Source organism: Aedes albopictus, unplaced genomic scaffold (genome assembly GCF_035046485.1).
Source record: "Aedes albopictus strain Foshan unplaced genomic scaffold, AalbF5 HiC_scaffold_532, whole genome shotgun sequence".
NCBI classification, from domain to species: Eukaryota; Metazoa; Arthropoda; class Insecta; order Diptera; family Culicidae; genus Aedes; species Aedes albopictus.
Genome location: NW_026917346.1, coordinates 759 through 25,000, shown reverse-complemented (window position 1 = coordinate 25,000; position 24,242 = coordinate 759). Strand labels below are relative to the sequence as shown.

General features: G+C 44.0%; 3 protein-coding genes across 3 annotated transcripts; 2 read left to right on the top strand and 1 right to left on the bottom strand.

The window, feature by feature from the left end:
- The first annotated feature begins 1,672 nt into the window (after positions 1–1,672).
- On the top strand, positions 1,673–3,484 carry LOC109398981 (glutamyl-tRNA(Gln) amidotransferase subunit A, mitochondrial). The gene is made up of 3 exons (XM_019671432.3): positions 1,673–1,830; positions 1,883–2,373; positions 2,466–3,484. Exons 1-3 carry the CDS (start codon positions 1,798–1,800, stop codon positions 3,448–3,450), a joined length of 1,509 nt encoding a protein of 502 aa, XP_019526977.3. The 5' UTR covers positions 1,673–1,797; the 3' UTR covers positions 3,451–3,484.
- Positions 3,425–4,176, bottom strand: LOC115259840 (guided entry of tail-anchored proteins factor 1). The gene is made up of 2 exons (XM_029860671.2): positions 3,984–4,176; positions 3,425–3,921 (listed from the first exon to the last, which is right to left on the bottom strand). Exons 1-2 carry the CDS (start codon positions 4,050–4,052, stop codon positions 3,496–3,498), a joined length of 495 nt encoding a protein of 164 aa, XP_029716531.1. The 5' UTR covers positions 4,053–4,176; the 3' UTR covers positions 3,425–3,495.
- Positions 4,177–6,947: 2,771 nt separating this feature from the next.
- On the top strand, positions 6,948–23,330 carry LOC109425537 (dihydrolipoyllysine-residue succinyltransferase component of 2-oxoglutarate dehydrogenase complex, mitochondrial; the record flags this gene model as incomplete). The annotated part of the gene is given in 3 exon segments (XM_062843777.1): positions 6,948–7,261; positions 7,702–7,793; positions 22,629–23,330. Coding segments are annotated over 3 exon segments (890 nt in total), but the record flags the coding sequence as incomplete, so codon positions are not given.
- Positions 23,331–24,242: the final 912 nt, after the last annotated feature.

Genomic DNA, 24,242 nt, shown 5'->3' with positions numbered 1-24,242 from the left:
AGAGATGACCTTTTCTCTTTTCTGATGATCACATGCCAATAATGATGGAAACCGCAATTAGCATAATGTTATGAGCAGTGTATGAAGGGTGTTTTAATTTTCTTATATTTGTTAAATATCTTCTAGAATGCATTATGTATTTATCAGTGATTACATATGCCATAGTCGTTTTGCCCTCTACTGCAATGGTTGAGGCAGAAGAACAGTTTCCTTTTAGTTAATGAAATATCTCTTGTTACCACTGTAGCAGAAACGGTCTACGGCACCAGCGCGTATGGAACTCATCCAGCGGTCTTCAACACTTCTGGTTCGACTCCCGACTCGGCAACAAAAAAAAGGGTAAAAACATTCATATGGGGGCATTAGTACCGTCGATGACGAAACGGTGATAAAAATAGATTTTTGATTTGGTTTTTCGTGTTGCACGTATTAAACTGTGCTAATGCAAATGTACAGCACATGCATTTATGTCACTTTAGCAATGGCTGTCAACGTGCTGCAATATGTGGCACTAATTTCATTTTAGTGGGGCCCTTTTCGACTTTAATATTGCTTCAATGATGTGTTTAAAGTAGTGCAGCATTATTTACACAATTTTAAATATAAATATATGGCCAAATTGATGCACTTATATACAGCTTCGTGGTTACTTTGGGATCAGTCCGATGGGTAACGTCGAGGGTAACGTTTTCTCACTGGGGTTTATGGCCCGTTTACATATTTGCTAATTCTACGCGACAGTTTATTTTCGAGCAGTATTGTTCGTGCAGTTGAAAATCGGAATTTTTGACACGCGAAAATCGATTTTTCTCCTAAACCATGCATGTGTCGGACGTACGTCGGGTACAGTGCGCAGGATATATGGCCAGGTCCGCTATCCAGCGCACTCCGTCCGACGTTGGGTTTCACGTACGGATTTTGAGAAAAATCGATTGTCGGGTGTGGGGATACTTCGGGTTTCAACCGCGACGACAATATTGGCGCCAATTTAGCGCAATGTAAACACGTTTTAGCAGACAATAAAATTAGCATGACAAAATCAGAAGCTTCTGAATTCGGTGCTAAAACTAATGGACAATAATGAGGATATTAGATTGTCCGACACAATTAGCATCATGTGAACGGTCTGCTAGACGAATTGTCAGCTAATTATGCCATCACGCCAATTTTATTGGCAGATAGGGAAGTGTTTACATTACGATAGTTTGGTACCAACACAGTCGGACAATTTATTGTCCCAGATTTAGCAGCTAAATTTTTAGCGGCAATGTAAACGATACTAGCGTGGAATAAATTGTCCGACAGAATATTGTCACGCATTATTATCACATATGTAAACGGGCCATTAATGTTCAAACTTTGACAGCTTTGAGTAAATATAAACGAGCGTGTAGCACAGTAAAAACAAGGCTCACAAAATGAGTCGTCTTATAATTAAGATTAATATTAAAATAATTGAGCCAAAAATTGTGGACAAAGTTTGTATTAGTAAAAAACCGGTTTCAGCTTCAGAAAGAAAAACAAAATATTCCGCAAATTACGATAAATCGCTTGATTTCGATAAAAAAAAATATCATTGGAAAAGAATTTTTATTACTGATAGTATTTACAACTTTGTGCGCTTATTCTTTACCGTGCACCGGCACGCAACACGCAAGCGTGACAGTAATGATGTAAACAACAACTGGTCCGGCGGAATCAAAACTCGAGTCCCGTTTCTGCTCTGGTGCAGTTGTTCGACAAAATATTCGCAGGTTTTCATTCTCAAGTTCACTAGGAGTTAATTATTCAACAGTGATGAATAGGCGGCTACCGCTAAAGCTCAAAGAGGTAAGCATAAGAATTCCCATTTTAGGAAATAAACTAAAAACGTGCTGTCCAGCTTTCAGAATGTTTCCGTACGCGAACGCTGGAACCGATCTCAACAACGGAACAAGCCTTGCAGCAGACCGAACGACTCCGACACCTAAACGCCTTTATCCGAACATCACCGGAGAAAGCCCTAGCACAGGCGGAAAAATCCGCCATCCGGTACAAAAATGGGAAACCTTTAGGACAGCTAGATGGCGCCCCCATCGCAGTGAAAGACAACTTCTGCACCAAAGGAATCCACACGACGTGCGCGGCTCGGATGTTGGAAAACTTCGTCCCAACGTACAATGCGACCGTGTACGAGCGGTTGGCTAAAAGCGGGGCCATTCTGCTGGGGAAAACCAACATGGACCAGTACGGGATGGGCTCGGGCACGGTGGATTCCATTTACGGTTCCACGAGGAACTGCTGGGATGCGGTGGAAGGAGACGGTGATTTTCGGATTGCTGGCGGGAGTAGCGGCGGTTCGGCTGTGGCAGTGGCTTCCGGGATATGCTTTGCGTAAGTTACTGTGTTAAAATAATAAGAGAGCAGAATTTTCATGGACAAGCCTGCTCTCCAGGATTGAATGTTGATATTTTATTTGTTTCTAGTGCACTGGGATCGGACACCGGAGGCTCAACCAGGAATCCAGCTTCTTACTGCGGAGTCGTTGGGTTCAAACCTACGTACGGGCTGTTTTCTCGGTACGGATTGATACCGTTGGTGAATTCTATGGATGTGCCTGGGATTCTCACGAGAGATGTGCCTGGGATTCTCACGAGAACCGTCGACGACTGCCTGGCCGTGTTCAATGCTATAGCTGGTCCAGACGAGCGGGACTCTACCACAATTAAGAAGGTTTTTGAGCCAATATCTATTCCCGACGGTACGGACATATGTTTGAAAGGATTGAAAGTAGGAATACCCATCGAATATCACTGTGAAGGACTTTCTGACGAAGTTCTCAGCACTTGGACCAAGGTAGCCGACATGCTGGAAGACGCGGGAGCATCGGTTCATCCCGTATCCCTTCCCTACACATCCGCATCGATTTTCGTCTATTCCATTTTGAACCAATGTGAAGTCGCTAGCAACATGGCGCGATACGACGGGATCGAATTTGGCCACCGCTCCGACGAGGACGCCAGCACCGAACAGCTTTATGCCAAATCCCGGGCGGAAGGATTCAACGGAGTGGTCAAAAACCGTATCTTATCCGGTAATTTCTTCCTGCTGCGGAAGAACTACGACAAATATTTCGAGAAAGCTTTGAAAGTGCGACGTCTGATTGCCAACGATTTTGATCGAGCCTTCCAAAAGGTGGACATTCTGCTGACCCCTACGACCCTCAGCGATGCCCCGCGCTATTCGGAATTCGTCCAGAGCAACAACCGAGATCAATGCGCTGTCCAAGACTTTTGCACCCAGCCGGCAAACATGGGAGGCATTCCGGCGCTCTCCCTACCGATAAGGCTTTCGGAACAGCGACTTCCCATCAGCCTGCAACTGATGGCACCGAATTTCGCCGAAAAACGATTGTTCAAAGTTGCCAGATGGATAGAAGAGCAAGTTAAGTTTGATAGTAATTATAATTAATCAAGTTAATAAAAATAGTCAACTAGTTTTGTAATTGTCTGCCTATCACTTAACATACCCGACTACGGTCCGAGCTACGAAATTATTTACCACGATCCAGAAAACCGTGGACACCGCATTCGGTACTCCGGTCGGGAAATTGAGTACCTTGCCAAATGGTTCAAAATTAAAATTGCTCCCGAAAACGACCACCGGCTGATATCGATAGAACACCGAAATCACAATAAGCCCCAATGCCAGCACAGCGTACAGCCCGTACCCGATGCCATAGTCGAAGATTAGCTTCCGGCTGTTATAGCTGTCCATCGGCGCTGCCATTTCCTTTTCCAGCTGAACCAGCGCACGCTCCTTGTGAACGTACTCGAGATAGTTTTCGCGCATCGATATCTTTGCAAGCTCACGGCGGGCCTGCTCGATTTGAGCGCGAAGCCGTACCAGTTGAGTAGGTTCCCGCAGGACGAAAGGAAGGATCTAAAAATGAACACGGTGACAGGAAATGATTTCTCTCTAGTTTAAAATATTTAAACACTCACCAATTTGGCTATTTTCGACGAAAATGCCATCAAGAAACACATGGCACTGATAACGAACAATAAATACATCCTAGCTTAAGGTAGAATATGCTTTATAATTTTTATAATTATAATTTCCGTGGAAAACGTCGAGAAAACTTTAAAATTTTTCCGCATTCCTAGCAAAGTCGAACTGAAATCGATGACAACGAGAAAAACCAAAACAACATGAATGCTGTACCAGCACAAAGGGCCAAAACTTTTTTGTCGTTTGACAATCACCGTTGAGGGTAAGGACACCACATTATACACGCTAAGATCAGTTTACCTATTTTTCTATAATATGGGTACATTTTACTCAAATTTGACAGACAGACAGACAGACAAACAGACAGACAGACAGACAGACAGACAGACAGACAGACAGACAGACAGACAGACAGACAGACAGACAGACAGACAGACAGACAGACAGACAGACAGACAGACAGACAGACAGACAGACAGACAGACAGACAGACAGACAGACAGACAGACAGACAGACAGACAGACAGACAGACAGACAGACAGACAGACAGACAGACAGACAGACAGACAGACAGACAGACAGACAGACAGACAGACAGACAGACAGACAGACAGACAGACAGACAGACAGACAGACAGACAGACAGACAGACAGACAGACAGACAGACAGACAGACAGACAGACAGACAGACAGACAGACAGACAGACAGACAGACAGACAGACAGACAGACAGACAGACAGACAGACAGACAGACAGACAGACAGACAGACAGACAGACAGACAGACAGACAGACAGACAGACAGACAGACAGACAGACAGACAGACAGACAGACAGACAGACAGACAGACAGACAGACAGACAGACAGACAGACAGACAGACAGACAGACAGACAGACAGACAGACAGACAGACAGACAGACAGACAGACAGACAGACAGACAGACAGACAGACAGACAGACAGACAGACAGACAGACAGACAGACAGACAGACAGACAGACAGACAGACAGACAGACAGACAGACAGACAGACAGACAGACAGACAGACAGACAGACAGACAGACAGACAGACAGACAGACAGACAGACAGACAGACAGACAGACAGACAGACAGACAGACAGACAGACAGACAGACAGACAGACAGACAGACAGACAGACAGACAGACAGACAGACAGACAGACAGACAGACAGACAGACAGACAGACAGACAGACAGACAGACAGACAGACAGACAGACAGACAGACAGACAGACAGACAGACAGACAGACAGACAGACAGACAGACAGACAGACAGACAGACAGACAGACAGACAGACAGACAGACAGACAGACAGACAGACAGACAGACAGACAGACAGACAGACAGACAGACAGACAGACAGACAGACAGACAGACAGACAGACAGACAGACAGACAGACAGACAGACAGACAGACAGACAGACAGACAGACAGACAGACAGACAGACAGACAGACAGACAGACAGACAGACAGACAGACAGACAGACAGACAGACAGACAGACAGACAGACAGACAGACAGACAGACAGACAGACAGACAGACAGACAGACAGACAGACAGACAGACAGACAGACAGACAGACAGACAGACAGACAGACAGACAGACAGACAGACAGACAGACAGACAGACAGACAGACAGACAGACAGACAGACAGACAGACAGACAGACAGACAGACAGACAGACAGACAGACAGACAGACAGACAGACAGACAGACAGACAGACAGACAGACAGACAGACAGACAGACAGACAGACAGACAGACAGACAGACAGACAGACAGACAGACAGACAGACAGACAGACAGACAGACAGACAGACAGACAGACAGACAGACAGACAGACAGACAGACAGACAGACAGACAGACACAAAAACATTGTATCCCATGGTCAATCGTCGATCGGCGCTCGATATACGAACGAAGCTGCTCTTGTATAAAACAGTTTTCCGACCTACACTAACATACGCCTTCCAAGCGTGGCACACTTGCGCTCAAACCCATCGCATGAAAATTCAACGGAAACAGAATCGTCTTCTTAAAATGATAATGGACCTGGAATTCTTGCACCCCACTGACGATCTACACCAACAAGCTGGAATCGAATTGATCGAAGATTGGTTTCATCGGCTTCTCCCTAAATTCATCCTCGGATGCAGAACCTCGGATAACCCTTTGCTTTTAGACCTAGCAGAATAGATCTGTGATATAGTTTAATATATAGTTTAGGTTTTTCCTCCAACTGTCCCCTCCTATCGCACTTACGAAGGTTTTTTTTTTCAAATTTTTCCTTTCTTCAAGAATAGTTAAAAATAAGCAACTATAATTTCTAGAACCCAAAATGTAGCTCAAATCACTGCTGTCAGGACAATCCATCTCAGTGCGTAACTAAATGCAACAATATGTAATAGGATAACAATTGAAATAAACTGAATTGAATTGAAAAAATATATGGTCGGCGTTCAGACTGGACTATCTGTTTTTCATTGAGTTTGTGGGAATGTCCTGCAAGCACTTGGGATAGGTGCACGACCCCTTAGACGTCTGTTCCCTGTGGTTGTAAGTAGGAAAATTAAAATAATTCCCCCAACAGATTATGTTTATAGGTGTGTAAAAAAAGGTAAACATCATCAGTTCGGTAGTTGCGCTACCGAAACAAAGATGGGTAACAGTATGTTTTGTTTTGTCCTTGAAAGCCAATTTATGGGTAAACTGTCCTTAGCGTGCATGGAATGTCTTATCCCCCATAGTTCCGATCCCGACCGCCAGTGCGACAGCACTGTTTTGACATTTGAAAGTCGCTAGCAGTCGAAAAATCGGATAACCACTGTTCCACCGCAGCACCGCCCGCCAGACTGACAGATCAGCCATCAGATCCGCAGACGACGACGGGAGCAGCAGCGAGTGTGAAGTGCAAAAGTGAGTTGAGTGCGTGCGAAAGTGCTAAAGAAAAGACTGACCTCGTCGGGGTGGTCATCTGCTCCGTTTTTTCGCTTGGTGCTAAATCATTTCTATCTAAAGTTTTATTTTCCACCTTTTTCTCCGGTCGGCAGTCGCTGTCGAAAATCGAGGATAGTGTGATAGAACGACCGTAGGTACACGGTGCAAGTTGCCGACCAATTTTCATCCGAACTCTCGGCGCGATGGCTGGATTGCTGTCAATCTCGTCGCGTAATCTTCCGCGAACCGCACTACGAATCAGCGGTGGCCTTCGCTCGCTGGAGGGAAGTTCACAGCAGGTAAGCGTTCCGAAGGAGGGTTAAAGCTTTGCGCAAATATTGGGTTGGTTGTGTGGTGAAAATTCCTTCGTCCATTGCGGTAGGTCTCTATCGGTATTATGTAATCCCGGTGGGAAATATTTGCGAAATGGTTTGCGGGGCCGGGTGGATGCGAGATGAAGGATGATCGGATTGGCCGCGCAAGTTTGGAACCGGCACCGAAAGGGCTTCATTCGCAATCGATATGGCAAGTGCAATCCTGATGCAAATCGATTCATCTTGGTTGGATCATCGTCGGCTGTTGGGTTGTGGACGAGGGGTGGTGTGCATGACCAACAGTGGCGGTTGTGGGTAGCAGCAGCAGGGGGTGGAAAAACTCGACGTCGAGACAGACGTGTGTGACACTGACAGTCACCATGCACACAATCTGATTTTCTTTTTCGTTTTCCACTTTGTTGCAGGTTAACAATGGTTTGCGTTCCTACCACCAGGGGCGCGCTGCCTTGCAGAGATTAGTTCGGGCGACGGTGGCCGAAAGCGCACCGATTCAAAGGTAAGCCGAAGGATCGTTGTTATTGTTTTGTTTCGTCGGTCGTTTGTGCTTTTTTTTACAGTCTATTTTTGGAAGCGAGAATCTATTGCTAACGCAGATGCTGATGCCAGCGTGATAAGCCGATTAAGAATAGATCGTTGCTATGTTTTGTTTACCACGTACTGTAAACAATCGATCATTCCGCAGTTCGACACCGGGGATCACGTTTTCAGGCAGCGAGCCAAAGCTTTGAATTCCTCTCGAGTCAATAACGCTTAGAAATGCAAGTTTGTTTAGAATTCTACTTTAATCGCTGATCGATCACAGCTTCAAATCAGCCGATCTGATGGATTACAGTTGAATCTAGTTAGATTCAAATTTAAATTTGCTTAGTTATCCTTATCTTTCTATTTTTTTATGGGGAAAGTATAAGAAATATCAGGTATTTGAACCCTTATCTTCTGAAATGAGAGTGCATTTGACTTAGGGTAAAATTTACCAGTTAAAAAGGTGCATTTAGCACAAAAATAAAATTAGTTTAGGTTTTAGGTTTAGGCTATAATGAGGCAAATTTGAAGCAACTCAAGTACGAAACGGAAGTTGTAGATTTTCAAGGCGAAAAGTTAAACGACTGCTGCAGAACAGTGTGTTTGATAGGTAAGCGAGCCCGGAAGCCATTCCCGAAAAATGATTCCAGAGCATTGGGCCTGCTGGAGTTAGTGCATTCCGAAATATGCGGCGGACCAGTTAAAGATATTTCCTGAAGACAAAAAGCGAGGCATTGGCGGTATTCAAATTATTTCGAGTAAAGGCGGGACGGCAAATAGGTAAAAACAACTCAACATTCTAAGGACGGACAATGGGCAGGAGTACGTTTCCAATGAATTTCGGAGAGCGCTGGAAAAGGACGGCATTCGTCATCAAAAGACCTGCCCATACATTCCGGAGCAGAATGGCACGGGTGAAAGAATGAACCAGACACTGAACGTTGTGCACATGCAGAAAGGAATCTGGGCGGAGGCGATACCAACGGCAGAATACCTCGTGAACCGGTCTCCAACAAAAGCGATTGGAAACAAGACTCCCGAAGAAATCTATACTGGAAAGAGACCTGATTTGCGGCACTTGAAAATATTTGGCGCGACTGTTGCGATTCCCATAACGAAGGTCTAGCGTAGGAAGTTCGACCCCAAGGTAACAAAATGAACGTTTGTTGGGTACTGTGAGGACACCAAAGGGTATCGAGTATACTATCCAGAAAGCAACAAGTTCAAGATTAGTCGCGACATGATAGTGATCAACGAAGACGAAAGTGTTCAAGTTCAGAATGTGTTCAAGAATAAAACTTCATGCCTGATGGAAATCCAGCTATTCCAAATGTTATCGAAGACGATGATGAGGCTGCTGGAAACGATTCGTTAGAGACGCCCATTGAAGATTTTGAAGATGCCTGTACCGATTCCGCGCTTTCCTTCAATCTGATACACCGACACACCCCTGGATCCAGGGTATACTTATGAACACTCCAGCTGATACTGTGTTCACGTGGATCGCCGGACACTGCATTATTCCGGAAAATGAAGAAGCCGATCATCTCGCTGGCTCCGGTCACGCTCGTGAACGACACACCGCGACAGCATCCCGCTCATGAAGAGTGATCTCTCGATTTCGAATCGGGCACACACTTCTATCACACAACATGGGAGGTGGTCCGTTCCGCAAGGAGTGTGAAGTGTGCCACATCCCAGGCACAGTAGAACATGTTCTTTGCGTGTGTCCCATCTACGAAGGCCAACATCGACTCCACAACATCGCTGGTAATATTGGAGAAGTCCTACGGGACGATCCGGATACCATCAAAACACTATTCAAGTTTCTCCACGATTGTAACCTGTTTGAATTCATTTAACAGCTCTCTCATTCGTTCATTAATTTAGTGTTTTGAACTAACATTAAAAGTTAAAAACGCAATAATGAAGAATAGACAAAACTTTCTCACGTTAGCCATGCGGCTTCCGCCAGACGACAGCACTGCGGCGCCGTCAAGGCTTATCTCTCAGTGCCCAGCTCATCACAGAAGACCGAAGTGCTGGCAATGGGTACTGCATACAACGAAAAACTGAGCGATTCTAGTACTACGATCGTCATGAAAAATGCAAACATTCACATTCGTGCGGCAAGCGGTTCTCACCAACATTACTCTGGTAAAGCCAAAGAAGGTGAAGGTATTCATCATCCATTGAACGCTACGAAATTGGAAAACTTCCGGGCACACCAAGAAAATGGTTGTTGTAGTGACCAACATCATCAACGCATGCCTGGTTTTAGGTTTAGGCTTCACAATAGGACGGAAACACGCCAACGTTATAACAATCCGGACCGGGTAATTCGGCTGACATGATCCTCTACGTTGGAAATGGCTACGACTTCGTACGGCAGCACGCCGCGCCGTTATGTTCATTTGCTCGAATCTTCATCTCTATATAGTTAAAGATTCTACAATCGTTCCTTACGAGCCGATATTTCTCGGTGATGGCAAATTGTGAAAACTTCGGTATCAAAAACATTCCATTTGGCGCGTCCTAAGTTCAATGCTGAAGTCAATTCTAGACGTGATCCTTACCTCTGAAGTGTTGGATGTGTCACTAAGGCCAACACTGTCCACAAAGCTACCCAGGGGACCGACAACAAACTACCGGGGGAATGTTTCGGACGCGTAACGGCGGAGAACACGGAGCAACACAAAGATGCGTGTGCACGTCGCGGCGGTCGGTTTATTCAATACTAACAACAAACAATGTATAAACAATAACAAGCATACATACATTAGGCAGGGTCGGCGCAGGGCAAGATGATAAACATCGCAACATACATTAGGCTGGCCCAAATATTCCAACACTCCTCCTCGATGTTGGTCATCACAATCACAAAGGTCATTCACAAAGGATACAATTTCACAAAGTCTTCACAAAGTTCACATTGGACGCCACAGCCTACACAAAGTTCCTCCTCCTGCACCGAACACTTCTGCTTCGTCAAGTATTAACACAAAGTCCTATCACAAAGCCACAAAGTTTCACTTAGTATCGGAGTCCCTCGTCAAAACAGTCAAAATATTCTTCTTCTTGGAACTCCTCCTCAGTGCGATGCCCAGCTGTATTTCTCCGGCGGTTGCCGCTCTCCACTCTCAGGGCATACAGCTCTCCACTAAGATCCGCGACGGCCTCCACTTTCCCGCTGGAACTCACTATCTGACACTTCGACTCCACAAAGTTCACTTTCAGTCCCTTTTGTGCCAGCTTCCGGACCGAGAGCAATCCGCAGTCCAGCTCAGGGATATACAACACCTCCTTCACGTGCACTTTGTTCTTTCTTCCGTTTCCATCGACGCACTCCAGGAAGCCTTCCCCTACACCGGCGGAACACAACACCGAGCCGTCCGCCAAGGTCACTTCCTGTTTCACCTTTTCATCGATCTTCTTGAAGAATTGCCGGTCACTGGTCATGTGGCTCGAGCAGCCACTATCCACATACCAGGACTTCCGCTTCCGCTGACCTCCCACGCCGAAACAAATTCCCGTGTTCTTCTTCGCCACCGTCTTCTTCACTTCCGGATCTCTTCTTTCTTCTTCACGAAGCATTGGGCACTCTCTCCGGAAGTGGCCCGGTTTCCGGCAGTTATAGCACACACGCTGTCGCACTCTTCCGTTTCGTCTGCTTCCGTTCACTTTCAGCGCCCGGTCGTGGCGCTCCTCGGACGTTTCTCCTCGCTTCTCTACCCGTCGGTGGTACTCGTCTATCAGCCGCTGCTTCACGAACTCCAACGACTGATCGGCGTCCGGACGGCTCTCCAAGGCCGTCACGAGTCCGTTGTAGGATTCCGGCAGACTCCGGTACACCATCGCCACTTGAAGCGAATCTTCGATCTTCTGCCCCGCACACGATAGCCGATCAAAAAGTTCTTCGATCGCGAACAGGTGCTCCTCCATGTTCGCACCTTCTTCGTAGTTTAGACTACATAGCTTCTTCAGAAGCGACACTCGCGACGTCACCGTAGCCTTTTCGTGGTACTTCTTCAGCTTTTCCCACACTTCGACAGCTGATTTTCCGTCTTTCACCAAGGCTAACTGATTGTCCTCGATATTGAGCACTATCAAGGCTTTTGCCTTTTGGTCTTCTTTAGACCACGCCGCAGTCACCGGCACCGGTTTCGCTTCTGAAACCGTATGCCACAGATCGTAGCTGATCAATAACATCTCCATTTTGATCTTCCACGTTTGAAAGTTTTTATTGTTCAAACGCGCAATTAACACTTTCTCTGCCATTTCTACGAAAGTTCGTTTTTCCGTTGGCGCACACTGTACTTACGAAGCTACAACCAACAACACTCGAACGTACCCGCCGTACCTACACACACGATGGCGGTACACTGGCAGAGTTTCTTCGGTTCGATTTCGATCGAACACCACCACGGCTACAGTCACTTTTCGCGGGTCAAAATGGCACAATCTTCTTTCTTCTCGGCTGCGGGACATAAAATGGTGCACCACAGAGTCTATCCGGCACCTTGCAACTCGTTCTGGGCGCCGTTCCAGCAAAACGGGCAATTATTCCGCCGACCACTTTTACCACACAAAGTCTGTCCCAGTCACAGCTGTTCTTCCACACAGCAGCTGCACTCGCCGAACGAACGTTTAATTAATTTTCTCCCACCGACCGGCACCACACAGAAGCAATCATCCGCGGGATGATTTTGCACTTCGCGACTGTTCAAACGCTATTCCGGTTCTTCACCACACTGGGTCCATTACCTGTTGGATTATCACTGTCCACGGAGGTCCACAAAGTGGCCCAGCGGAACCGACTATCGACCGGGAGGAAAACTTTCGGTTCGCGTACGGCGGAGAAACACACGGAAGCAACACAAAGTACGTGTGCTCGTCGCGGCGGTCGGTTTATTCAATACTAACAACAAACAATGTATAAACAATAACAAGCATACATACATTAGGCAGGGTCGGCGCAGGGCAAGATGATAAACATCGCAACATACATTAGGCTGGCCCAAATATTCCAACATGAAGTACTGATGGTTTACGGCGTGTCGTGCGCTTTCTTTGTGTTCCTGGCATAATAAAAACACCCGCACATTGTCATTAGTAGCCTACGACCGGATATGGTCAATCTTGAGGAATGCAATGTTGAATGGTGGATTAAACTTAACGTTGGGAAAACTCAGCCTATCTACTAAATCAGGTGACGCATCCGTTGTCAACTCTCCCACAGATCGTTCACCGTCAACAGTCAGTCAGTTACATGGTATGTAAGACAAAGTGAAGTATATGAAATTTGCAAAAACTCCGTTCGCCATTGCGATTCTTCTCAGACACCAGCAACCAATCATTTTGGCTATCAAAGAGACGCACAGAATTAGCGTTAAAAGGTTAAACTTACCCTTGCATTGCAGAGAAGATGGAGAGTGAACCAAATGCCACACAAACATTATCACTCAACTGCTATTGGCGTTTTGCCTTATCTACGCTTCAGTTTAACACAGATATACCCCTAGTGGGAGTAAAACTCGAGTACCTGTTCCCATATCCGGTTATATCCCCAACGGACGGATTGAGGACCTTAAACTTCGCCTTACCAACATCCTCCCGGGTCAGCAGAGAACAGTCCTTATTACGTGGAATGTAAACGACTATCATCCAGAATGAGGATGTCGATCTCCTAGTGACAGGGGTCCTAATGGAAGTTGCAGAAACGCTAAATTTTGTTGTTCTTAATGACGGAGCTTCAACTTTCACCAAAGGCCAACAAGAGTGTACAGTTGATGTCAGCTTATGTAGCTTATGCAAACATGATGAATCGGTTCCTTTGGACAGTCAGCGGGGATCCGGGGATCAAAAAGTTCCGAATTGTGCAATCGAGTTACCGCTTTGAGTGGCAAACGCAAGGCCACAGGTATGACATTACGATTGTCAGAAGGGCGTACACGAGACCCACTCACGATAGCCAATGCTCTAGCTGACCACTTCTTCGATCATTATCATCATTAGACTATTAGACCAATATGATACCAGTTTCATACGAAGGAACCAAGCATTCGTTGGTTGACGGCGTAGCGAACCTAGTAGTACCGGAAGAAAACTTGCTCTCCGTGTGGAAGAACTTAACTTCGCTTTACGCCATTGAAAGATTCAACCGGTTCAAAGGTTACTTTTCTTTCCCTCCTGGATAAAATCTGGGCCGACAACACAAAACTGAAATGCTGCATAGCTTAGTGGTTCCGATAATAAACAGGTAAAAGCTGTCAAATCACCGGTGTATTTTCGACCGATTCCATCAAACTGTTGAGCAAGCAATGATACTCGAACCTCGCTTTTTAGAAAACAACCAGTTTCACTTGCTCAAAAATTTACTGACTGGCAGAGCAGGTCAAGTAATCTTCGACGCTCTGCTGAAAGGAATTTAAATCTTCATCTATGCTGTTTCAACAGTTGCCAGATGGGCTACACACTCTGGATTTAGTCTGTCGGCGGAAAAAGCGTGGTATCCCATTTATGTAGTTCCCGACATTGTGTACCCGTTACAGAAAACGGATCCTACTTCCTTCAACCTCAGCAGACGCGGCCTACCTTAAACTGACCACTTTTCCGTCCCTATACCAAAGTACAGACACGTTATGCTTTAGGACATTCAGTTGATTATTGAGCATTAGCATTAAGCGAGTCGCACAAATTCGTAGGTGGTACAGTCCTAGACCGCTGTTATGAGGGTTGCCTCCTTCCCGTCCGAACCAAAGCACAAAGATTTAGGACCAATCGGATTCTTAGACAAGACTGACGCAATCCTCCAATGGTCAAGAACTGTCTGTAGAGTATATAAACACTATTGATGTACTCTGCGGTAATTAGATTTGTATTATATTCGTCATTTGTATGTCTATTGTCTGTGACGCTTTGGTTCAAGCTTTGGTCGTCTATTTGTCTATGGAAATGTCAGTATTGAGAAGCTCAAAATAAACAATAATTAAAGACCGGTCCAGAAAGTATGGACGCAGTAAGAAAATACTGGCATTTCAAAACTATTGATGACTAATTCTTTTTGAAAGCTACATCCTGTTGGTCAACCTATTTTCTCAACATTTGTATAGCGGTTTTAGCGATTCCAACAGTTTGTTTTAAAATACATGAACCTTCAGCGGAACATCATCGAAAAAATGTGCACAAACGATGTACAGAGTTTGAAAGGTCACTTAGGAAATGAACAAAATATGGTGGGAGCAAGTAAGAAAATTGTGCAAACAGCAATCATCATCCACGGTGGGAATAACACGTTTAAGCATAGGCAAAAACTGAGTAAAAAATAAAGACCCCGCTAACCCTCGTTTGTAAAAACAAATAATGAAGGTGTTCGAGCACAATAAAAAACCTTCTAACTCACACAAAGCGGAGTATGGTCAAAAAAGTAACCATTTCGAATTCCAATGTTCATCATGGCAAAGAATGTTTGAATTTTCGATCCTATAGTAAGCAGAAACTGCCAAAATGAAGCCCGACACTAGAACCATCGATCAGGCCCAGACAACTGAAGACTGGGTGCGTCCATACTTTCTGGGGCAGTCTTTAGTAGAAGTGTAACCACATCGGAAAGCGGAGTGACTAATGAATCGCTGTTCGTAACTTGAGTGAGATATGTGGAATTTCTGCAGCATCCGAAACTGCACGTAATTGGGAGCGACTCGACACTGTCCTGGCCACGTCCTTGTGACTGCTGATGGATGGGAAAGGATGGATAGTTTTGGACACCTATGAAAGATGTAGACAGCTCTACGATCTCTCAGGCCTATGTAGATGTCACAGGAATTTGGGTGTTGTTAGTGGGAGGGTAAACTCTAAAGGATACGTTTGTTCAACGTTCAGGCACACCATTGTTGGACTGTTTTGAATCAGCTGTCTGTCCAATTCATTCTGATTTCCTCGTCATCTTGATGTCATTTGACTGAATTACTAGACTCTTCGGTTGAAAATCTGAAATATAAAATAATGTTAACATCGTACGTCGAATAAGTTACATATTAGTGATACGCTCGCCAAAGTTACATACTTTCGATATCATTCGATAAATTTACCTTATTCGTGCTGAAATAATTTGTTAATTAGCAATAACTTAAAAAACATAGGAAGTGCATCAAACTTTGATCCTGGAATATTTATAAATGCGGTAAATATCAAAATCAAAATTTGATTTGGTAGATCTTACACCGCCACGCACCTTTTTAAGGTGATCTACCCACGTTACGGGTTAGGACAATCAGTTTGTTATTTGAAAATAAAAAAATCTGCTGGAGATTGTGAGTTCTCTCTTCTCAAAGAGGCAGTGAAGAGAATTGTCAGACAAAAGAAGCACAAAACAAGCAACAAAGAAGGCGCGACGATTATTCTTTATCCCTACTGGTAACAGATAATGACACGATCCCGAAAATTTTTGTTGCAGACAAAACGGAAGCTGAATTTGTTGCGTACTTTTCAACTCGTGAATAATCAAAACTGTTTGATGATAGATCTTCAGCAGAGTTACAGTGTTTACCTACTCGAAGTTACCGTTCGAAAATCGCAATGAAAGGCTGAAAAATCTCTAAACTCGTGGTGTACGATGTTTATCCTATTATTTTCAAGTTGGGACAATCTTATGTCGCATTGGGTGGAATGTCGCAACAAATACATGTTGTGACATTGTCATTATTGTTGCGCGATGATTGAATTTTGATTCACTGCAAGGAGGGTAACTGAGCTCTCGTCAGTCTGGTCTATCTGGAAGTTCCAGACTGGAACTCCCCCGGTAGAACAGGTCCACTGGGTTACATCCAGAAGGTGGGATGCGCCAAATTTGCGCGTTGTAGACCTCTCAACCGCAAAATACTTCCGAACAGGAGATAACTCTATGGCTATGCGCTCGCATGTTACTAAGTTGTTATCTGTGAATTACTGAAATTACCACCATCGCATCGCTTTACGGATTGGTCCAATGCTTCGTGGAAAGCAGGTTTCAGTATCTCTGATATTGATAGCGGCTACTGGTTACCCGATCAGTGCTCTGGTTTTTTCACCGAGGCTGCTGCAATCCACCTCGCTACGACAAAGTATCTAAGCCATCCAGGCATTCTGTGTGTTCCAGAGTACTCGCACCCACTAACACGGTTTTTCCCTTGGCAAAAATTCCCTTACGACAGCCTCTAACCACTAACTGAAAAACAGGCGTTTTTTCAGCTTTTAAATAATAGTCATAGGGTAAAAGCTCCCTTAGTGGAGGTAGTACCAATAGTGGTGGTAGTGGCAATTTAGCACTATTTCGACCAAAAAGCTTGCAAATGACATTTTTAATAGATGCATCATACCTAATTAATAACATTAATTCAGTTTTGTGTTCAGGATTTGCCGAAAAACCTAACTATATATAGTGTTCCTATAGTGGTGGCTCCCATAAGAATTCAATGGGATGCGCCACTATAGGAACCAATGTTAAATTTTACCTGCATAATAGGATCCGTGTACCTAGTTGGTGAAAGTGATTTATTAGAAAAAAATGAAATAAACAATAGTTTTTACATTTTTCCTAGCAAATTTAAGTGAACAACTATCGATTAACATTTTCAGACTTTGTATTTTGTGGTTTTGTAAGGTGTCTTGCAGACGTGCCTTAACATAAATATATTCATACCCCTCTCGACTGACAATGTGTAACGCCGTTACACAACGTTGGCACCTCTAGCTCACTAGGTTGGTAGCAGTGCACAACAACGTTCACCGGTTCGTCGTCACTCATTGAGCAGCAGGCAATCGAAGAGGTAAGTCGCATCTGTTGGGCGAAATACATTGCCGTGCCGAGTGATTACTCAAGACGCAAATTACCACAACCGGAATCTTGTTGGCCTATTTCCCCCGCGATGGAATATGAATTATTTACATTGGCGATCCTGTCAGATATTTTTTGGTCCGTAATCACTCGGTACGGGAATGTGTTGAATGTTGAAAAGAATCGGTGTAAAAATATTGATACAGTGATGCGTAGCGAAAACCACCGAGAAGTAAAATGAAGTGTAAAGGAAAACAACGAGTTATATAATCGTAAAGGTGCGTAAAGAAAACCACCTTCAAAGACCTTCAAGGCGACCGCGAAGTGGTAACGAAAACCACAAGCAAAAAAAAACGGTGCATGAAGAAAACCACCTCCGAAGACCTTCGAGGCGATCGCGAAGTGGTAACGAAAACCACAAGCAAAATAGGGTGCGTAAGGAAAACCACCTTCAAAGACCTTCAAGGCGACCGCGAAGTGGTAAAGAAAACCACAAGCAAAATAGGGTGCGTAAAGAAAACCACCTCCAAAGACCTTCGAGGCGCCGCTGAAGTGGTAACGAAAACCACATGCGAAAAATGTGTAAAGTAAACAACCACGAAATCATAAGTGTAACCCAAAAAAATGAGTGAGGGAGATAACTGATAAATGTGTGATCCATTTCGAAAAAACCGCCAATGCCTACTACGAAACGCTTACGGCGAGAGTTTCACTCCCGTTTTTCTTCGAATCGGTTGGAAGCAGAGTGAAAATCGAGGTGAAAATAGTGGAGCTGTCAAGAATCTGGTAGATGTTTCTGGAGGTTCGTTGCATGAGTGCGTTGTTTTCATCAGGATGCGATGCAATTATCTTGATGGCAACAAAATGTTTACCCGGCAATCTGCTCATTGAGGTGTGTGTGGTACAATTGTCAGCAACCATAGAGGTTTCTGCTTTTAGTAGTGTTGCGTGTACGTACACGTTGCATTACACGAACAGCACTTGAGTTACTGGTTGAAAATAGCAAACAAATATCAGCTGTTCCCAACAAAATCAAATGGGCATATTTTCAACCTGTAGATTTGCATTAGTGTTCGTGACATGGCGCTGCGAAACCACTATGGTTGTCAGCACGCACACTGGTGTGTGTACAGTGAGATGTCAAAGTCAAACCGTCAGCGTTTCAGGGATGCCGATCGGGTTAGGGGTGCTCGAATTCAGACATCGATCAAAGCGCTCGAAGAAATAGTATACACCGAAATATATATATTTTTTTATAATTTGTGCATCACATTGGTGAATGAAAACTTAACTAATGTTGCGATTTAAGGTGTTTATTAAATACGTCAACATGTGCAGGTTAGCTAATTAAGGTGCTTATATAAAGATTGATAGCAAGGATGACTTCCCAACTAACAATCACTCATTTAACAGGCGCCATTATGACGAATTAATTCAGCATAATGTTGTGTAACATTTGAATTATTTTCACGTACAACCTATGTTCGGGTTTTGTTCACACAAATTTGGAGAAGTTATAAAGCATCATGTTGTGGTCCAATTTAAATTTTTGTTGTTCAAAGCGTTTACAAATGTACAGGAAAGTTGTTATTAAGCTCTGGCAAAAAGGACTGAAAATAAATAAAATGCAAAAATGTTGAACTCTCGCGAGAGTTATTATTTGCTCTCATGTTGAGAACACCTATTATGAAATAAGAATTACATATAAAATTTCCTAAACACGGATTAGAACTCGAGACCTATCGATTGCCAGCCACATGCCTTCCTATCTGCGCCTTCCTAGAGTTGGTGAGATGCAGCACCCAAAGCAAAACATAATCTTCCCATGACTCAATAATGGTCACTCCTGAACTTGTGTTCAGCAGTGGTGAATTAGCACAGCACGTGGTAATCAACTGAACAACGCCTTATACTTCAACAGCTGTTCAGCCCAATTCTGATTTCGCTGTCAGTATTCTTATCGCACGGAGAGAAAACTTGAATCGAATGCAGCCAAAAAGTATTGGTCTTTATTGAAGATATTGTTTCCAGACGAACTTATTGCGATATGAATATGTTATTATTTTTATGATTAAATATCGATCTTTAAAAATGTATGACAATATGTGGTGCGGTATGGTCTTGGACATGGTACATTCACAACATCTGTTCAGGTAATCTACTCATGCTCAGTCGAAGATCCGTAAGGCAATTTTTTAATTTATGCTTTTGTCATGGAATCTTGATATTATGTTCAATAAATAGTGCATAAGGATGTTTAGGGATACTTGTGTGTAGGGATAATGTGTCGATTTCTGAATGCTGATTGATTATCTAGATGACTGTGGGAACAATATTCAGTAAACACGACAGCACTGAAATGTCAAATGCATCGATCCAAGCGTCTCGTACAATCGAACTGCTGCGGACTGTTACAGACTAATAATAATAAATAAATGCCTCATTTTCACGTTGGTTACATAATAAGCTACATAATTCTATTCTGTTTTATGTTATGTGATTCGTTTAAAATATTGGTTCTTTAATAACTTGGTTGTATAAACAGTTAAACCATGATTTATCCTATTATCCGAATAAAGTTCCGAGTCAAACTATGAGTTATGACGGGCTGAAGGCGTTTATTTGACAAGTGAAAAGCACATTGTTCAGGAGTATATGCTTATCGATACATCAGCTTAATAAGATGCAGACAAATGTTTTGTTAAACTATTTTGTTAAGGAATCAATGCTTGCCGAATAAATTTCTTGTTAAACTTTTGAAAAGTGCCATAATTAAATTAATTAATTATCGATTTTTGCGGCTTAACCAGCCGAATGGAAGTTTTACTTTATTCCAAAAGCTAGACTTTACATATACTGGCGTGAGTGAGAAATGGACAAATTGAGGTGAAATTTGCGAAAAAGTTACTCGTCCTCTCGGTGAGACTCGAACTAAAGCAGGAGTCGTGAGTTCGAGTCTCACCGAGAGGACGAGTAACTTTTTCGCAAATTTCACCTCAATTTGTCCATTTCTCACTCACGCCAGTATATGTAAAGTCTAGCTTTTGGAATTTTGAAAAGTGTTTTAATGTATCATTGTTGATACCGATGAGGAAAGTCGAACATTGACTACTTTCTCAATTGAAAAATCATTTAAACAGTAATGTGTAGAGCATAATTTTAGTTCAGCTATCATAACCATTATTAAGCAACAATTCAACAAGCTTGCTAGTTTGTGACTTGCAATTGTTAGTTGGGTTGTGCCTGTTTTAGTAACAATAAACTGATCTTATGCGAACGTATTTTTTTTTCTTTAGAGAAGGGGAAGGATGTAAGGTGTCTTGCAGACGTGCCTTAACATAAATATATTCATACCCCTCTCGACTGACAATGTGTAACGCCGTTACACAACGTTGGCACCTCTAGCTCACTAGGTTGGTAGCAGTGCACAACAACGTTCACCGGTTCGTCGTCACTCATTGAGCAGCAGGCAATCGAAGAGGTAAGTCGCATCTGTTGGGCGAAATACATTGCCGTGCCGAGTGATTACTCAAGACGCAAATTACCACAACCGGAATCTTGTTGGCCTATTTCCCCCGCGATGGAATATGAATTATTTACAGGTTTTATCAATTTTAATGAATTATTTTACTACAATGAGCTACTAATAGCACCACTATTGGTACATTTACCCTACTGCATCCTCAGAATAATCGATTAAATGTTATAAGGTTATGGATACCGTAACGCAATACATGTGGAACTGGAACTATCGTTTTTGAAATTGAATAATTGAAGTACTTGCCGCTACTTGGAATCGAATTCCTGATCTCCGTATCTACTGGTCCCGATGATGTCCTCGCTGCCACACTACTGTATATAAATAGCATAGAAAATAGCCCGTTTTGTTTTATTCCAGACAAGGTTTTATAATTGTGCCACAAGAAACCTTACCCAACTTCATCTTGCTGCAAAAGCTTGTGAAACGTCAAACGCAATTATGTTTACATTGAACAAGCTTTGTGGTTGCGCCAACAGGTTCTTCGTCACAGCTACTAGCTGAAAGAATGTGCTTTAAACAGCTGCGAAGCACTGCTGTTTTGTTTATTTAACAACATTACAAAAGTTACAAACGCAGCTGTTTTATTGGTTGGGACTTTTATTCGATTTACACATCTTTTAGCAAGTCATCCGAAGTTTGATTAATTGACCAATCCAAATTCCTATGTGGTAGTGGTTTGTGTTCAGATTTCCCGTGTTAATCTATCTGTAAGAACTTTGTAAACACCTTTTGTTCTCACGTATATGGATAGGCTTGCATTAGGTTTCGTGAGACATTTTTTGGACAACTCAATGTGCAAAAAAGCGACCCAAATAATTTCACAGCACAGAGATAGATAGCTGTAAAGTATTTGTGTAGTAGCTGTATATCTACCCGCTTAATGTTTGTTTTGACAATAATGTTTATATACGACAAGCCGTGTTGATATACCAACAGTTTCTTTATTGAAGCTTCTAGCTGTAATGATATCGTATAACGGTCTTCAAAGCGCTGTTGGTTTGTGGATTTGTCAGTATTACGAATTGTACTGTATGGTAGTAGCTGTTTTGTTAGTGGAGACTCCTATTCGATTTGTTCAAGTTTTCACATCTTCCGGGAAATCTCCCGGAGTTGGAATAGAGTGTAGTAAAGGCAGTCCTAGTGACAAGTGATTGATTTCTGAAAACCGAATTTGGTAGCTGGATGGTGCTTTTTTGCAGCCGTGTATTAGCTTATGGTTTTATATTTGACTAGCTTCCCCGTTGACTGCTTCAATTCGATTGTTACACAACAGAAAGCAAATGACTGAAGCTTATAGCGCTGAAAATGTTAGTTTCATTTTGAAGCCCTCTCCCCCTTAAAGAATGGTGGCAAACCAGTCACCAGCTGAAAGTCTCGATAATTTTATTTTGATTAAAAATATATATTTCTATATTACTCCTTCTGTCTAACACTTCTTCCTCACATCATTCCAGCTCGACTGCCGCATCGAACGCAGCATCCCGATGGCTTCAAACCGAACGCAGCATCTTCACCTCCGCCCGGTTACTTAACTCGGAGGTCGTCAAGGTGCCCCCGTTCGCCGACTCCGTATCGGAAGGAGACGTCAAGTTCGAAAAGAAGGTCGGAGATGCCGTCGCTGCCGACGAAGTGGTCATGGAAATCGAAACCGACAAGACCACAGTGGGAGTTCCGGCCCCGGCCCACGGTATCATCGAGGAGATCTACGTGGCCGACGGTGACACCGTCAAGGCCGGCCAGCAGCTGTTCAAGCTGAAGATCACCGGTGAGGCTCCGGCAGCTGGTGCCCCCAAGGCCGAAGCACCGGCGCCTGCTGCCGCTGCTCCTCCACCTCCACCGCCACCCCCGCCGGTGGCCGCTGCAGCAGCTGCTGCACCTCCGCCACCGCCACCAGCAGCGGCAGCTGCCCCGCCACCTCCGCCTCCCAGGCCGACAGGTCCAATCACCAAGATGCCCGTCGCTGCCATGCGTCACGCACAAGCCATCGACGCCGCCACGGTCAAGTTGCCTCCGGCCGATTACACCAAGGAAATCACCGGCACCCGGACCGAGCAGCGCGTCAAGATGACCCGTATGCGGTTGAAGATCGCCTCTCGTCTGAAGGAAGCCCAAAACACCAACGCCATGCTGACCACGTTCAACGAAATCGATATGAGGTGAGTCATAGTGGTATTTAGTGAAGTTAAGCACGTTGTTTTGCAATATTGAAAAATCTTAACTTTTATATTCAGACCCTGGCAAAGATCTAGGTATCTAAAATCTAAAACGAAAGGGGATCTGGTTTCAGTGGTAAATTACGCATGGAGACGTAAATACATTGCGCATTAGCCCTGTACGTCATAGGTATTCGGGTTGTAAATTATGCGTTACGTAGATGTAGACGTAAGAATCGCAAAAATGTTCGCACATGTGACGAGATACCTAAATTCCAAGAAATTTACCAGCTCAGCATTCACCGTCGCGCGCCGGTTGAGCTTTCAACACCGACCGCAGTGTATGCGCGGCGCTGTTCATCACACGCGTTGTCGCGCACGTATACGTCTCCGTCGTGTTTGCGTCAGCAGCAGTGCGAGCGAGCGTCGTCGTCCGCCGGTGATGATCTCACGTGATCGTGACGCCTACTCGGTTGAAAGTGAAATCATCAATAATAGCGGGTTTGCGCACCTTCGGGGCATGATATCAGCATGCACGAAGCAAGCCAGAGCTGATTGATGAGGTTCGTTGTGATGCACGGTCAGAAAATTCACTCATTTTCGAGCTAAAGTGGGACAACTCAAAATTGAGTAAATTTTTTTTCCAGCGATAGCGCTGGCCCAAGTGCGGAAAGCTCATCAGTTTAAGCCGTATAATATTCTTGATGATGCGAAGAATATTATACGGCTTAAACCAGTTGGATTTTTGCACTTGGGCCAGCGCTATCGCTGGAAATGCAATTTACTCATTTTTTGAGCTGTTCCAGTTTAGCTCAGTTTTGTGTGAATCTTACTCATTTTAGAGTAACATTTTCTTAGCGTGTGCTTGATTCGCGTTCGCCGCCCTGAACTTGACCGGTTGCTTTGATGTGTGCG

What these genes read in the sequence shown, in the direction of transcription:
- LOC109398981 (XM_019671432.3), top strand. Translation starts at nt 1,798, where the DNA reads ATGAATAGGCGGCTACCGCTAAAGCTCAAAGAG. An exon ending in TACCGCTAAAGCTCAAAGAG is followed by an intron (nt 1,831 to 1,882) that starts GTAAGCATAAGA and finishes CGTGCTGTCCAG; the next exon opens with CTTTCAGAATGTTTCCGTAC. An exon ending in GCTTCCGGGATATGCTTTGC is followed by an intron (nt 2,374 to 2,465) that starts GTAAGTTACTGT and finishes ATTTGTTTCTAG; the next exon opens with TGCACTGGGATCGGACACCG.
- LOC115259840 (XM_029860671.2), bottom strand. Translation starts at nt 4,052, where the DNA reads ATGTATTTATTGTTCGTTATCAGTGCCATGTGTTTCTTGATGGCATTT. An exon ending in CGTCGAAAATAGCCAAATTG is followed by an intron (nt 3,922 to 3,983) that starts GTGAGTGTTTAA and finishes GTTCATTTTTAG; the next exon opens with ATCCTTCCTTTCGTCCTGCG.